Raw genomic sequence first — 14743 nt, forward strand, 5'->3', positions numbered from 1 at the left:
AGAGCTGGATTTTTTAATAGAGTGGTAGATGTTTTTCTCTGCAGTCTTGATACAGAAGTGATGGTGTTGGCTTCATTACATTTGGGCTACCTGCCATTACAGCCTTTTTGTCTACTCTTGATGCAGTGTAAAATTCAGCAGCCAGCTTTTCTCCCTTGCTGTTCTTATTCCCTGCCCACCCATTAGCTGATGTAATACCTGCTATACACCACTGACTGCTATTCCAGCCTCATTCTCTCCCCACTGTCTTTTGTAGATTAGTGAAGAGCTCAGGCTCTGCAGAGCAGGGATGTTACAGTCCAAAACATGCCTGTCATCCCTTTGGTGTCCTCTAGATAACAGGAGGTTGTGCAGGGGTAAGTTGCCTCAGGTGCTGCACCCTGCAGACTGCACTTCATTTGAGTCAGTCTGTCCTTTTCCATTGGATTGAGTGTCTGCCACAAGGATTTCTCAGCAGTGGTGCTTTTCCAGGGGGCTGCTCCTGCTCTTCCTTGCCATACTCCTGCTGTACTGATGAAACCCTTTGTATTGATTTTTCTAAAGCTCTTAAATCTCTACTTCCAGACCAGTGAGAGTTATGGCATTGTTAGTGAGTTTTCCCAAACCGCTTTTGGGTGGTGATATTAGCTCTACTGGTTATTTCTGGCACTGCTGAATTGACTCTTGTTGCTATTTCTAAAATAGCAGACTTAGAATCGTTGGCCTTTTTTGGGATCTTTGTGGAATTCGTTTTTTCCTGTAGGAACAAGAAGCAGAGCTTGGGAGAAAGAGGCCTACTGAAATTAACTTCTAAATGTAAGTGTCTAAGGAAAAGCTGCACTATCAAATATAAATATTTATTTATGCAGATTTTTCTCCTGTGGCCATAAATAAACAGAGTTGATGGATTATTGTATTATACTGGCCAGCAATAGAATACCTGGCTATCAGGACACTTAAGAATGCAGTTCATTTGAATGTATGTTGCATAATTTTTCAAAGTTGTATATTTTAAATGGGAATAAAAGTAATTTAATCATTATCAAGGAAGAAAATGGCTATGTTTTCTGTCTTAGGGGTTGGTTTATTGTATATAATAACTCATTTGATAATACTTGTTTCACTGATTTAAATAGCTTAAATCTTTGCCAACACTTTTTCATTTTACTTGAGTTTTACAGTGGATGAATGTCAGGATGAGTTATTAATTAAAACCCTGATGGATGGGCCGAGAGTGCCTGTGTGCCCTTTTGGGTCTTAAAGGATGGTTGTGGTGCACAACTCCTTTGTACAGGTGTCATTCAAACATTCAGACAGTAACCTTGTATAACACTGAAACACACTGAATATCTGTAAGCTAGCTGAAGGAAACCTAATTTTCCTAGGCAGTAGCTGTTGACAGATGACTTCAGGTGGGCAAGAAACAATAGCTGTCCCTGTTTGGATTTCACTCTTTTTTTTCCTCTCCATTTACTCTGGCACAGCTCCTGGCTGGGCTTCCTCTGCCCAGATTTCCCACCATGAGAGCAGGGAGCATTCAGACTTCTGAGTGGAGAACCCTCTGCTGCTGCATGTTCCTCCTGCTTTCATAGGGCTGCTAGAAGTTCTTAATTTCTCATTTCAAGAACCTTGCATTTGTAGCTAATGGGGTTCCAGTCAATAAATGCTGAGTTGAAAATGAATGCCAAGGCATTGCTTGGAGAAGATGAATTATTAATGTTCAGGAAATGAGCAGTGATAGAAGGGAGTTCACTTGGATGTGACATCACTAAGTTGTTCTTACTGATGCACATTTCCTCTGATAAATTACTGATAATTCCTCTGAAATTTCCTCTGAAATTACTCTGATTAAAGTCAGTGAGTCACTTCTGGAAGAATGAGATATAATCTCAATGCAAAAATAATGGTATCTTCATTTCAGTGACTGCCCAGTCTGTATGGGTTAAAAATGCAGTATTTCACTGTTAGAGGAGCAGGCAGGCTCAGTGCAGGACTCTTGCTGTGTTGAGATCAGGCTGTAAAACAACATAAACCAGGTCAGAAACGCCTTTCAAAAAACTTGCTCCAGTGTTTGTATCGCCCTGTGTTGCTCCTAACTTCCATTTCTCACGAGGTGAGAAAAGCGGCTGTGGCCTGAGCAAACCTTGAGGGAACACATTGGTGTAGCACTGCCTTGAAATCACCTTTGGTACCGGCCATGTGTGTGGACAAAGCCAGTTAAAGGTGCTGCAGCAAACCCATGCCTTTGCTTCCTGCTCTTTGCTGTTTTGGGAGTAGAGTGTTGGTTGGTTTTCAATTTTGGTGTGTATTAAAATCCCATTTCAGTCACACAAAAACTGCTTGGGCTGCTGAAACTGGCCAGCTTTAAATTCTTTGAAGTTCTGGGAGGTTTTTAAAGCCCGTGTGATTAAATTTTATGCTTGCCACTGCTTTGTTACTCACAGCTCCCTACTTTTTTTTTGTAATGAACACTGCTCACAAAGGCCTGGAAAAATATTTAGAATTAACTGCCAAGACTGACCTTAAATATTACATTATCTGAGTTGTTTGTAATAGAAGTGTTGCCATTTCTTAATGGAAAGTGCTCCCCAGCTGTTTTTATCAAGAGGAGGTTTTATTATTGATGAAACTTCACACCAAGCAGTGGTACTTAACTTGGCAATTCAGTATTCTCATAATAGATGGTGTTTGTTTAATATGTTGGTTACAGAAAGAATGTACACATTCAAATCAGTATGTTTTTATTAATGCTTTCTTTCACAGTTTAGTTGGATGGGGAATTACAGCTGTCAAAAACTGTGTTCTGAATGCTGAATTCAAGACATTCTGAATGCTAAATTCTAATTCTTTTGCAATGCTAATGCCCCTTTTAAAAATTACCTGAATATAGTAAGTAATGCAGGCTTAATTTTGGTAAGCTGATATATCTTGCAAATAACATGCTTGGAGGTTTCATAAACATCAGTTGTTATCCCTGTTCCATGTGCTGCTTTGTAAAAACCTAGTGGAACTGTAGAATGTTTAAGCAGCTAAACTAAAAATCTTACAAGGCTGGGTCTTTGTTTTCCTCACATGAAATTATTACAGCCCTAAGCTGAGAGGAAGGGATTGTTCTCATATGCAAATCTCACATACATATTCACCTGAAGTGTCTCAGGAGCAATTACCCCCTGAATAATATGAATTAGAATTGGAAGAGAATTGGAAAAATGAGATGTGGGAAGTCCAGAGGAGCTGCAAAAACCCATGTGACAGCAGCTGTGCTGCATCAGACCAAGGGATTCTTTATGACACTCCCAATATGAGCCACCTGAGGAACAAAGAGGTGGCAGAAGGACAGGCCTGTGCACTTCTCAGGAGCACTTCTTTTACAGAGCTTCCAGCAATTCCTAATCTGGAACGTTTCCTCTGCTAGATGGAGCCTGTGGTACCTTTCTCTTCAGAGCACATTCCCTTGATTTTCTAACCAACTTTTGGAAACTCCTCTTACATCTTGTTTGGAATATGACTCCTGCTAGCTTGGGTTCTTCCAGGAAGTCATATCCTGTGCTTTGCTTTGACTTAATGCCAAATAGAGAAGGTGGTGTAAAAAGAGAAGCTGATGTATTTCACTTGTGAAAAACACAATATCTTGATGCACTTCAGTGCTAGAAACAGGGGTTTTTTTCAAAATTAGAAGCTTTCTCTTGACATACTTGATTTTTTTGCTATAAATGGGCTTCTAATAAGCAGAATCTTTTGTGAAACAAGTGTTTTGTGAATGAAGTCTTTGCTTCTGGTTAGGTACCAGGTGTATTTTTTGGAGCTATGATCACCTGAAGTGCTTTTACTGTGATATGTGCACATGACCCTTTTCTTTTTCCCCCACACTGGTATTGCAGGCTTGGAAGTGACCTTGGCTTTGCCTGTCACACTCACTTCTCCCTTTCAATGGATGCTCTGTCTTTTTACAGAGAGCAGCTGTTACTGGCGTTAGCAATAAGGCCAAGATGTTTTATTCATTTATGATGTTAGAGCCCTAATATGTGACCACAATAGGCTCCTTCATAGCACATTATTGAAATGAATGCCAAAAATAATCAGTTCTTTCAATCACAAAATAGCAGCAGCAGCATCTCATCTGTGTTTAGGGAAAGAGACCTTGGAGGTAATTCTTTATCTCACATTTGTGGTTGAAAATGTAGTGTTGTAATACATTTGGACCTAAATTTGAGCAAGGCTGGCTTAAAACTTTGGGTAACTCAGGCAATGCCTCTATCAGACTTCAGAAATGGGACAGACTCCTAAATTAAAGAAAGAAACCACAGAAAAGAAAGCCTTCAGAAAAGGAAAAAAGCAGAAGCAATACTGAAGGAAAGAGATAAGCAAATTACTGTAGAAGTTTCCCAAGGCAAAACAATGTTCTTTATACCGTGAGCCATTAGGGAAATGTGTTCTGTGGAGGCTGCATCCTTGTGCTTGAATGAAACTATCAGCACATAATATAGCACATCTCCAGCAGGAAATCAGCTTGTAACTTTTATTTCTCAAGCCTCTACAGTGCATTTTGACAGGATTGCTCTTCTAGGAGAATTTTGGTCCTCTTGGTGTTCCATCTCCACTTCTGTTTCGTTCCCTTGGTTTCCCTTCTTGTGCTCTGAACATAAGAGATGGGATCAAAGAGGATCTGGTAGTTTGGTCACTGTCTTCTATCAATCTTAGTGATCTCTGACATGACAGGTACTTTAGTTCTTTCATTTGGCAGCAGTAGACTGCTTCAGAAAAAAAAAAAATTGACTTCCACTTCAAAAATTCCATAGTTGCAACTTAATGCCTCCTTAAAATCAGATGACAGCCAAGTTTCCAGGTAAGAAACCTTTAATCTTCATTCTTCATCACTTTGTTTTGCTGTCTTTTCCCTCTGCTGAGTATAAACACAGGGGAAGGGAGGCTCTTCTGACTGACCTCTCTAATCCATATCAGCTAGACCCCCTACATAGGCCTGGAGCAAGGCATGGTGTCCTCAGCACTGTGCTTCCCTAAGGTGTCTCCAAACACTCACGGGGTTTGTTTATCAAATGGAGACAAGGAGGATTAGGAAAGCTGGTCAGAAGGAACAGAGCAAAAATGATTTCTTCAAATTTGACAGACTGAAGTCAAAATTAGAGGGAGCTATAACCTGTTAGAGTCTCACTGATGTGAGCTATTTCCTTGAATAAGCACCTGGGAGGTGGCAGAGCTGCACTTGGTCAGCACTATCAGCCCTACACCATGAGCTCTTCAGTCATTTCCTTGTCAATGGAAGTCTGTATTCTGTACATGGCAGCTCCCACACAGTGCCTTCCACACAGAAATACCAACTTCCAGCTCTGCACAGCAGTTGCTGCACATGAATAATTGCCCATTCTTTGTACGTATGGGCAGCCAGGACCAGTGGAATGAGGAATCTTCCCCCAAGAGGGCAAAAAGGGAAAAGCTTAAATGTGCTCTTTATTCAGGGCATGGAAGTGTCTGTGGTTTCCACCACTGATAACTGTTGTCAGCATTAACTTCTGTTTGATGGATGCAAAAATAGTTCTTTGACCAGCAGTGCCCAGCTGAAACTCTACTGGAGTGACCCCTGGCAGGGCAGGCTGATGGCTTGGAAGCAAATAGTACAAATGAGAAAACAAACCAAACACCCCCAGCCCTCACTGCCCTGGCCAAACCCTCTTTTAGAATTGTCTGATTATGTCTTGGTCTATGTTTAGTTTTATTCCTTGAGGGATTTTTTTTGTTACGTTACTCAGCAATGGCTTGGTCACCAATGTACAGTGTTTTATAGATAAGGACATGCTTTGGTTTAACATTAATGGCAGACAGGACAGTATTCCTTGGACACAGTGGATCAAAAGATCATGGCTTCAAGGTGAAGGGCATTTGGGTTCTTTGGGGAGAAAGGGGCATTTCTGTCAGGGAAGAGGGAGGAAGTTGGGGCATTCTGTAAGGTGGGAAGGTGTATTCTGAAGGCAAGAGGCTGGAGCTGGCATATCAATGTGGAAAATGCCTGGGCTCAAACATTTGAAATGCCTTTTGAGGGACAAGAAGAAGGAAATATCTCAGTATCAGTCATGTTATTACCATCTTTTAGAGTTTTTGTGTTTGAGTAAAACAATACTCAGAGTATTGGATACAAAGGAATTTGTTTCTACTTTATTCCTCCACTGCCTTTCAATCCTACTTGCTCTACATACTGTTATTATTTTGTTATCTAAGTCTTCAACACGCTTAAAGCCTAAGCTTGTTACTTAGCACAGAGCAGCCTGAAGAATTATTCCTTTCCCAGGGAATTTGAAAGTTTTCAACTTGTTTTTGTTCCAAATCCTTCAGCAGGAATGTGGAAGCATTACTGTAATGCAGGAGCACTGGAGGACAGATGCTTCAAGGCAGATGTGGCATTATGTGCCTGGAATGATCAGTTAAAAAACCAACAGACTGCTCTGTGAGTCTGAACTTTGTTAGATTCCTTTGAAAATGCATGATGAAAAAAATAATAGAAAAAAAACCCAGAAAGTTGACAGAAAAAAAAAAAAAAAACCTAGAAAGTTTGGGGGAAAGATTCCAAAGTTGTACATAAGAAGCTGTCATTTGTACTAAATAGGAGATGATTTGCCCTGAAGACAGGGATAACAATATCTGAGGGATACAACAGGAAGCAGTGGTCTCTGGTATTTCTATGTAATCAGAAGCAGTCAAGAATGCAAGAAACCTAGGAAATGCCTCTTGTCATCTGGAAATTTTCCATAAATGGAAATAAACTAGAAAGTGACCCATCTTCTGTGCCTATAGAGCCTGTGTGAGGGGAAGTGCTCTGTTTCTCTCTGTCCCAGCAGAATAGCGCTACACAAGAATTTCTGGCAGATGTAGGCACTTCCACTTTCTAAATAAAACCTGGGTGCACACTTGCCATGGATGATGGACTCAGCAGAAATGACAGTACCTAAAATAGTATGAAAACTGTGGCAGGCAAAAGAAGAAAAAGGTTCTTAGGAAGATACTAAGATGGTAGTAGAATAAATAAATCTCTTCCTCACTTCCAGGGAGCTGCATAAAATCAGCATGTTCTAGAGGGTCCTTGAGAATGTAAAAAGGTAAAGTTAACATTCATGGCATCCAGCAAGCAATGGACCTTCCTTCCAGGAAAGGAATCAAGAAGTGGAGGAGAGAGTGATGAAGAGATAGGAGGGATGGTTCTTTGTTTAATCAAGTGCACATTGTGACTGGTGTGTGTTTCCAAGCTGTGCTGGATACAGGCAGAAGGGTGGATCAGGAAGAAGTGCAGCTCCAGGTGCAGTTCTGTGTGATGGAATTTGCCTGTAAAGGAACAATCACTGCAGGAGTAACTCACATGGGAGCTGGAGCTTTCCATCTCATGGGCTGCTGTGCCAGGTGAGGCATTTCAGTGGGATGGGAGAAGCAGAAGTACAGAACTTTCATTCACAATACAATATTCCATGGGAGACAAGTGCACAGCCTGTTGATCTCAATGCTTCATCTCTTTTCCCACTCTAGGGGCACAAAGCCAGTTCCATCATGTTCTCTAGATTAGCAAATTCTCCCCATCCCCTTCTTAGAATTTCCTGAGACCTTTCCCACCAGAAGCCCCAAGAGCCTCATATCTCCATGGCTTTCTCCTGGAAGTTCCATCACTGTGATTACCCAAGGGCACTGCACTCCTTCTGGGATAGGTGCGGTGACTTCCCTCTGGGCTGGTGTGTTCCCACACCCTCTTCCTTAACAGGGCAGGGTGATATTTAGCTTTTGTCTCTGTTACATCTTCTACATGCACACATATTATGAAAACATTTTCAGGGAGATGGTGCAGAGATTATGGAGCTTGTTGTTTGGGTTTTGTCCTGATCCATTTCTCCCTTATTGCATTATTTCCTGTCAAAGTTTTGAGTTTTTTTTTTTTCTTAGGGGGGAAGTACTCTTTAAAAATATCTTCTAAAAATATCTAAGTCTTTGGGGGTGTTACTGTGCAGTATCTGGATTTGTTTGGTAATCTGCTGAAGTGTTTTGTAAAGCAAAAACTGAGTCGCATGTGATTTATAATGACCAACTTTGTCTGACTGAAGAAATATGAATCCTTGGGTAAATCAAGCAGTGCTGTCCCTGAATTTGGTGCTATGAAATCCTGATGTTTAAAAAAAGGCCTGGTGAGTAATGGGCACTCTGTAAAACACAAAAAGGGTATTGCAGAAAGACTTTGACTAACGCTGGAGTAACACAGCTATCGGTATTGAGCAAATCAGACAAAAACCTGCTACAGCTCACTTCCTTTTGATCTGGGAGATCTCAGACTCCGTGCTAGGAGCTGCTTCAACAAATGTAGCCATACCCTTGTTGTGAAAGCATTGCCCCATAGCCCCGGGCTAAGGACAGCTTTTGCTATCAGCAGAATGAGATATGGCTGATGTGAATTGCTCATACAGCAAATCAAGCCTAAGCATCTCAGTGGTTTCCTCGTGTTTCACCACTTAATGCTTCCACAGTTTTCAGATGTAATGTTTGATTTTTCTCGGTGGATATCAAAGATAATATTAAACAAAATAGAAATAAAAAGGCACAAACTGAATGAAGCAAATGAATATGTGAAGTCCATCTTTTACTTTGTTTTCTACTGCCTTGTTAGAAACTGAGTTACTTCTTAAAAGTCTGTTCAGAGCAACTAAGCCTCTTGCAAAGTCCAAATGTCTGGATGGCAGGAGAGCAAAATATTTACTAAAACTCTCACATTGATGAAGGTTTTTCTGGGGCACTAATGGTCATCTCCATGAACAAATGAGTATGATTGTTTCTCTGCTCCAGATATTCGTTCTGCTGGTACTGTAAAGCACTGGATCCACTTAGAAGTTTATGGCTTACATACAGGACCCCTTGCTGGACCTTTGAAGTAGGACCACAGTGGTTTGCACATTTGCAGTTTCTACTGAATTGTGGCACTTTGTCCATTTCTTGCTGCTGCCTTTCATGTCCTGAGGTGGAGACTCAAAGGAAAACGTTCTGAAATACTCTGTTACAGGCTGGACGCCCTGGAATAGCAAAAAAATAATACCTGCCTAACAAAAGTGCTTTACATTTTGTAAAGTTTAATTCAGTTGTGTTAACAGCTCATTGTCTGAATAAAAACTAACAAAACCAGTAACTTGTAACAGAAATATGAGTTTGATCTATTGGAGTCTTTAGACTCCAATCAATTCCAAAATAATTGCATTCTGTTTCGAATACAGGCAAAAAGTTTGGTGGCTTAGAGGGAATCTGGGCCCTGCCCACTTCTCAGTTGTTGCTTTTCACCCCTGGATTATCTTAGCCTGAGAACTGAAAGCTACAGGTAACAAGTAAATATGGAAACACATAATTAACTTGTTTACATTCTGTGCTATGATCTCATTGGCTGCTCCTTATCTATTTGTTAGTCATGCTGAGAGCTGAACCAACTAGGAAACAAAATCACATCCTCACTGTGAAGGGTCTTTGCTGCTCTACATAAAGAGCAAAGTCTAGGTTTGACTTTCACTCTTCTGTCCAGGATTCTGTCAGATACCTGAATACCTCTGTCAGACACCCTGTCAGCCAGGGCAGCTGGATGCAAGCAATGGAATCAATCCCTCAGCCCCTCCTGCAACAGAAAGCACTTTCCTTCATTTCCAGTAAGATTGGCTTTGATTAGAAGTGCATCCCAAGCCTGTACACTCCATTTTCTTTTCCCACGTGGAGGCTGGGGGCTGTGGTGCCTTACGGGGAGCTGTGGCTCGCCTCTGGGGCTGTCTAGACTGCCTGACTCCGACGGTGCTGGGAATCAGGGCCAGACAGCAGCGCCGCCGCTTCCGCCGTGACTCAGTGCCTGGGAGCGGAGCTGCGCTGAGTCAGGGCCGCGGAGAGACCTCGCCTTGGGCAGCCCAAAGGGGCACGGGACAGCTGCGAAACAACAACCCCAACAGAGGCAGGAAAGCCTTTGCGGTGAGGGACGAGTGCCCCTGACTCTGAGTCGCTCCTATGGAGCGGGTTTTGCAGTTTCCGACAACAAGAAGCGCTGCGGAGCCAGTGCCCAGGAAGCCAAAATTGATCATATGTAAAAAAAAAAAATAGTGTCTTAAAGATAACTTCATCTTCTTAATCTGCTTGTGTGATGCTGTGAGCTTATACAGTCCCTAGGAAGCCAAAATTGATCATTTGGTAAAAAGAAAAAAAAAAAAAATCTAGCATCTTAAAGATAACTTATCCTTTGCTGATTATGTGATGTTGTGAGGTTGTGTAGTCCCTAGGAAGCCCAAATTGATCGTATGTAAAAAAAATTCTAGTATCTTAAAGATAACTTATGCTTCACTGCTTGTGTGACATTGAAAGGTTATACAGTCCCCAGGAAGCCAAAATTGATCATTTGGTAAAAAAATAAGTCCAGTGTCTTAAAGATAACTTATCCTTCACTGCTTGTGTGATGTTGTGAGCTTATACAGTCCCTAGGATTTTTTTTTTTTTGGCAAAAAAATTCTAGTATCTTAAAGATAACTTATTCTTCACTGCTTGTGCAATGTTGTGAAGTTATACAGTCCCTAGGAAGCCAAAATTGATCATATATAAAAAAAATTCTAGTATCTTAAAGATAACTTATCCTTCAGTGCTTGTGTGATGTTGTGAGGTTATACAATCCCTAGGAATTTTTTTTGGTAAAAAAATTCTAGTATCTTAAAGATAACTTATTCTTGACATTATGAGGTTATACAGTCCATAAGAAAAAAAAATGGATCATTTGGTAAAAAAAAAAATTATTATCTTAAAGATAACTTATGCTTCACTGCTTGTGTGACATTGAAAGGTTATACAGTCCCTAGGATTTTTTTTTTGGCAAAAAAATTATTATCTTAAAGATAACTTATGCTTCACTGCTTGTGTGATGTTGTGAGGTTATACAGTCCCCAGGAAGCCAAAATTGATCATTTGGTAAAAAAAATAAGTCTAGTGTCTTAAAAATAACTTATCCTTCAGTGCTTGTGTGATGTTGTGAGGTTATACAGTCCCCAGGAAGCCAAAATTGATCATTTGGTAAAAAAAATTCTAGTATCTTAAAGATAACTTATTCTTGACATTGTGAGGTTATACAGTCCAAAAGAAAAAAAAATGGATCATTTGGTAAAAAAATAAATCTTGTATCTTAAAGATGACTTATCCTTCAGTGCTTTTGTGATGTTGTGAGGTTATACAGTCCCTAGGAAGCCAGAACTGATAATTTGGTTAACAAATCTAATATCTTAAAGATAACCTACCCTTCACTACTTGTGTGACGTTGTGAGGTTATACAGTCCTTAGGAAGCCAAAACTGATAATTTGGTAAAAAAAAATTCTAATATCTTAAAGATAACTTATGCTTCACTGCTTGTGTGACGTTGTGAGGTTATACAGTCCTTAGGAAGCCAAAACTGATAATTTGGTAAAAAAAAATTCTAATATCTTAAAGATAACTTATGCTTCACTGCTTGTGTGGTGTTGTGAGGTTATGCAACCAAGCGGAGAAAATCAATCCTCCTTTCCCCTTAGTTAGTTACTGATCAAACTACTCATAAACCACTCTTTTAGTTTATTGCCCTATTTACTAGTTTGGAAACTTATTAACTCATCTGCGGTTTTGCTTTGATCAGGTCTGCAGTACAAAAGTTCTGAGATAAGTCAGTAAATAACAATAAAAAAATGTGGAGTTTGTATTTGTTTGGTTCCGTGGTTGTTTTTTTTTTTTAACCTGTTGAGGCAGCAAATTTAGAAAAATTAGCAACAAGTATCAAGTTTATGTATAGGAACTCCCCTTCTTGATAGAATTTTTAAGAGGGTTTCTGAAGAAATGATAACAGCAAGAGCAAGCAAATGGTACACAGGAGTAGCTGGTGGTTCTTTGGGCTTTCCTCTGCTTATTGTGGAAATGTTTTGAGATTCCTGTTAAACTAATTTGGCCCCTTGGTAAATATGTAAGGATTTTTTAACTTTTATTTAGGGCTTGAAACGTCATTATTTGTTTTGTAACTTTTGATCATGCTCACAATGAGGAAAGCAAAAAGTTTAGACTTTTGGTGGCCGTAAACTCCCGTCCTGTTATGTTGCACAAATTAATATTCTGAATTAATATGAATTTGTTCTTTGTAGGTGTTCAGCATGTTTTCTTTTACCTGAGACACTGCTGTACTCAGCAGATACTGAACTCTCATAGGGGCTGAGGAGGACAAGGCTGCAGCTGACTGAGCCGGGATGATAGTGCTAAAATGTTATTAGTGAGAGATGATACAAGAGCTACAAAGTGCAATTGAGGAGATTGGGGCTGCACTGATTCTTCCTTAGGTGGGCAGTGCAGGGGTGCAACAGTAACAGAGACCTCCATCAGGGAGGATTTCCAGGTTCCCTCTTCCCAGCCTTGCGCCTGCTGCCGTGACCCTGGAATTTAAAATCACTTCATTTAATAGCCTATGTGTTTGAAAATCAGGGTGGTGGGGTTTTTTCTTTTGGTTTGTTTTTTTGGGTTTTTTTTTTTGTTTTTTTTTTTTTTTTTTTTTTTTTGCGTCCATGGCTGGGTCCACATTGGCACTCCCTTCACTTTTTGCTTAGCAGCTTTCCTGGAAGACTTGTTCAGAAACAGTCTTGGTAAGAGACTTCAGACGTGGTAAAAGACTGGTTCGCCAAACAGACTTGCTAAGACCACACACGGATGTCTCCCACTCTTCAAATTTCTAGCACTCCTTCATAGGATGGTACAATGGTTTGGGTTGGAAAGGACCTTAAGGACCATCTCATCCATCCCGCGCCATGGGCAGGAACACCTTCCACTATCCCAGGTGCTCCAAGCCCCATCCAACCTGGCCTTGAACACTTCCAGGGATGGGGCAGCTTCTCTGGGCAGCTTCCAGGGCTTCACCACCGTCACAAGAAATGTTTTCCTTGACTTCCCTCCAGCCTTCGGCTCGGGCAGAGATAAGAGCGGGATGCCTGGAGCGAAGGCAGCTTCGGGGCCGCAGTTCTGCGGCTGCCGGTGCCGGTGCCGGTGCCGTGCCGGGCCGGGCCGTGCCGGGCGCTCCCGGCGGAAGAGAGCGAGAGCGGCGTCCCGGGCTCGGAGCGGCCAGGGCCCGCCCCCGGCACCACATGATGCCGCCTCTCCTTCCTGCCGCCCCCGTCCCGGCCAGAAAGGGGAAGTGGCTGCGCTGCGCTCCCCGCCCCGCCGCGGGAAACGCGGGGCCGGCGCGTCCCGGCAGAGCCGCGCCCGCGGAGCAGCGCGGCCGGGCCACGATGCTGCTGCCGCCGCCGCCGCTGCTGCTGCTGCTGCTGGGCGCCGCGCTGGCCCCGGGCAGCGCCTTCAACCTGGACGTGGAGCGCCCGGCCGTCTACTCGGGCCCGGCGGGCAGCTACTTCGGCTTCGCCGTGGACTTCTTCGCCCCCGACCCGCTCTCGTAAGTGCGCGTCCCGTCCCGTCCCGCCCCGTCCTGCCCCGTCCTGCCCCGCCGAGCCCGGAGCGGCGCTGTCCCGGCCGGGAGCCGAGAGCCGGGCGGAGGATGCGGAGCTGCCCCCGCTCCCTCTGTGGCAGGCGGGCCGGGGCGGCTCTCGGGGGGACACGGCTCTGCTGAGGCCCCGGAGCGGGATGGAGCCGGTGTCTGTCCCCAGCAGGGACCGCTCCGCATCCCGGCCCCGCTGGGGCGGCTCTCGGGGGAACACGGCTCTGCTGAGGCCCCGGAGCGGGATGGAGCCGGTGCCGGTGCCCAACCAGGACCGCTCCGCATCCCGGCCCCGCTGGGGCGGCTCTGGGGCCGGGACGCCGCACCACTCCGGCGGGGCACGAACCTTGTCCTGCGGGGCTCTCTGCATAGCCCGGTCTCACGCAAACGGTGGTGGTGATAAATACGGCGTGGAAAGATGTAGTTATGGTGTTTTGGTTCCTGGAGGTGCGTGCCGTGGCGTTTCAGGAGATCTGCTGTTCTCTCCCTGAGTGTGCTTTGCGGGAGTGCTGTGTTTGAACAGTGGTGAGTCTGTGCGAGTCACCGAGGAGTCTGGAGAGGGAAAAGTTCCATGTAAGCTCTCTCCACGTCTGCTTCTGCTTCCTGAATGGGTTCCCGTTTCATGTTAAAGATTAGGCAGTGTGCCGTCGCTGTTGCGTTTCAGACCTTTGAATCCTGGCCTCGCTCACTCGGTGTTGCCAGAATGAATCAGGCTCTGGCTCTAAATGCGGGCTACAGTAACACCCAGCTTTTGTCGCTTCCCCCCCACTCCTCTCCCATCATAAGGGCTGGAAGATTGGAAAAGCTGCTGGCTTTCATCCTGCTGAAGGGATGTTCTCTCTCCCCCCTTAATCTTTAGCTTGTGAAACTTTATAAGCAAATTATACAGCTATTGAGCAAGTCTTTCTGCAGTACATCATCTAGCTTTGTTTGCATTTTTTTTATTACCTACATATATCAGAAGCCATCCTGTCTTAACTTGCACATGTTGCACCATCTTTCTCTGCTATCTTAAGTCTTGGTACTAAAAGAAAAAAAGCTTCTATTTTTGTCCCGCCCTTTATTTTTAAGTCCACATGTGTGGCTGCAGAGTTATCAAGAGACTGGTAAATGGATGTAATAAACTTTCTTCCTTGCTTTCTGATAAGGAATTATGTGACACAGCTCTCCATGAAATCACTATTTGGAAGCTTTCCATTATTTTTATAAGAACTATTGACCTCCAAGTGCACTGCTGTTAAAGAAAACAGTGTGGTTGTCAGGCAGCGTGAAAAGCT

The 14743-nt window shown here is 43.1% G+C and overlaps 1 protein-coding gene across 1 annotated transcript in view; it reads left to right on the forward strand.

Annotated features, from left to right (window-relative positions):
* Window positions 1-13246: 13246 nt before the first annotated feature.
* ITGAV (integrin subunit alpha V) overlaps window positions 13247-14743 on the forward strand; it is a 47995-nt gene continuing 46498 nt past the window's right edge. The window contains exon 1 of the mRNA XM_059475503.1: window positions 13247-13424. Coding sequence (XP_059331486.1) covers window positions 13264-13424 — 161 coding nt within the window. The 5' untranslated portion in view covers window positions 13247-13263. The remainder of the gene's footprint in view (window positions 13425-14743) is intronic.

Source organism: Ammospiza nelsoni, chromosome 7 (genome assembly GCF_027579445.1).
Source record: "Ammospiza nelsoni isolate bAmmNel1 chromosome 7, bAmmNel1.pri, whole genome shotgun sequence".
In the NCBI taxonomy this organism is placed as follows: Eukaryota; Metazoa; Chordata; class Aves; order Passeriformes; family Passerellidae; genus Ammospiza; species Ammospiza nelsoni.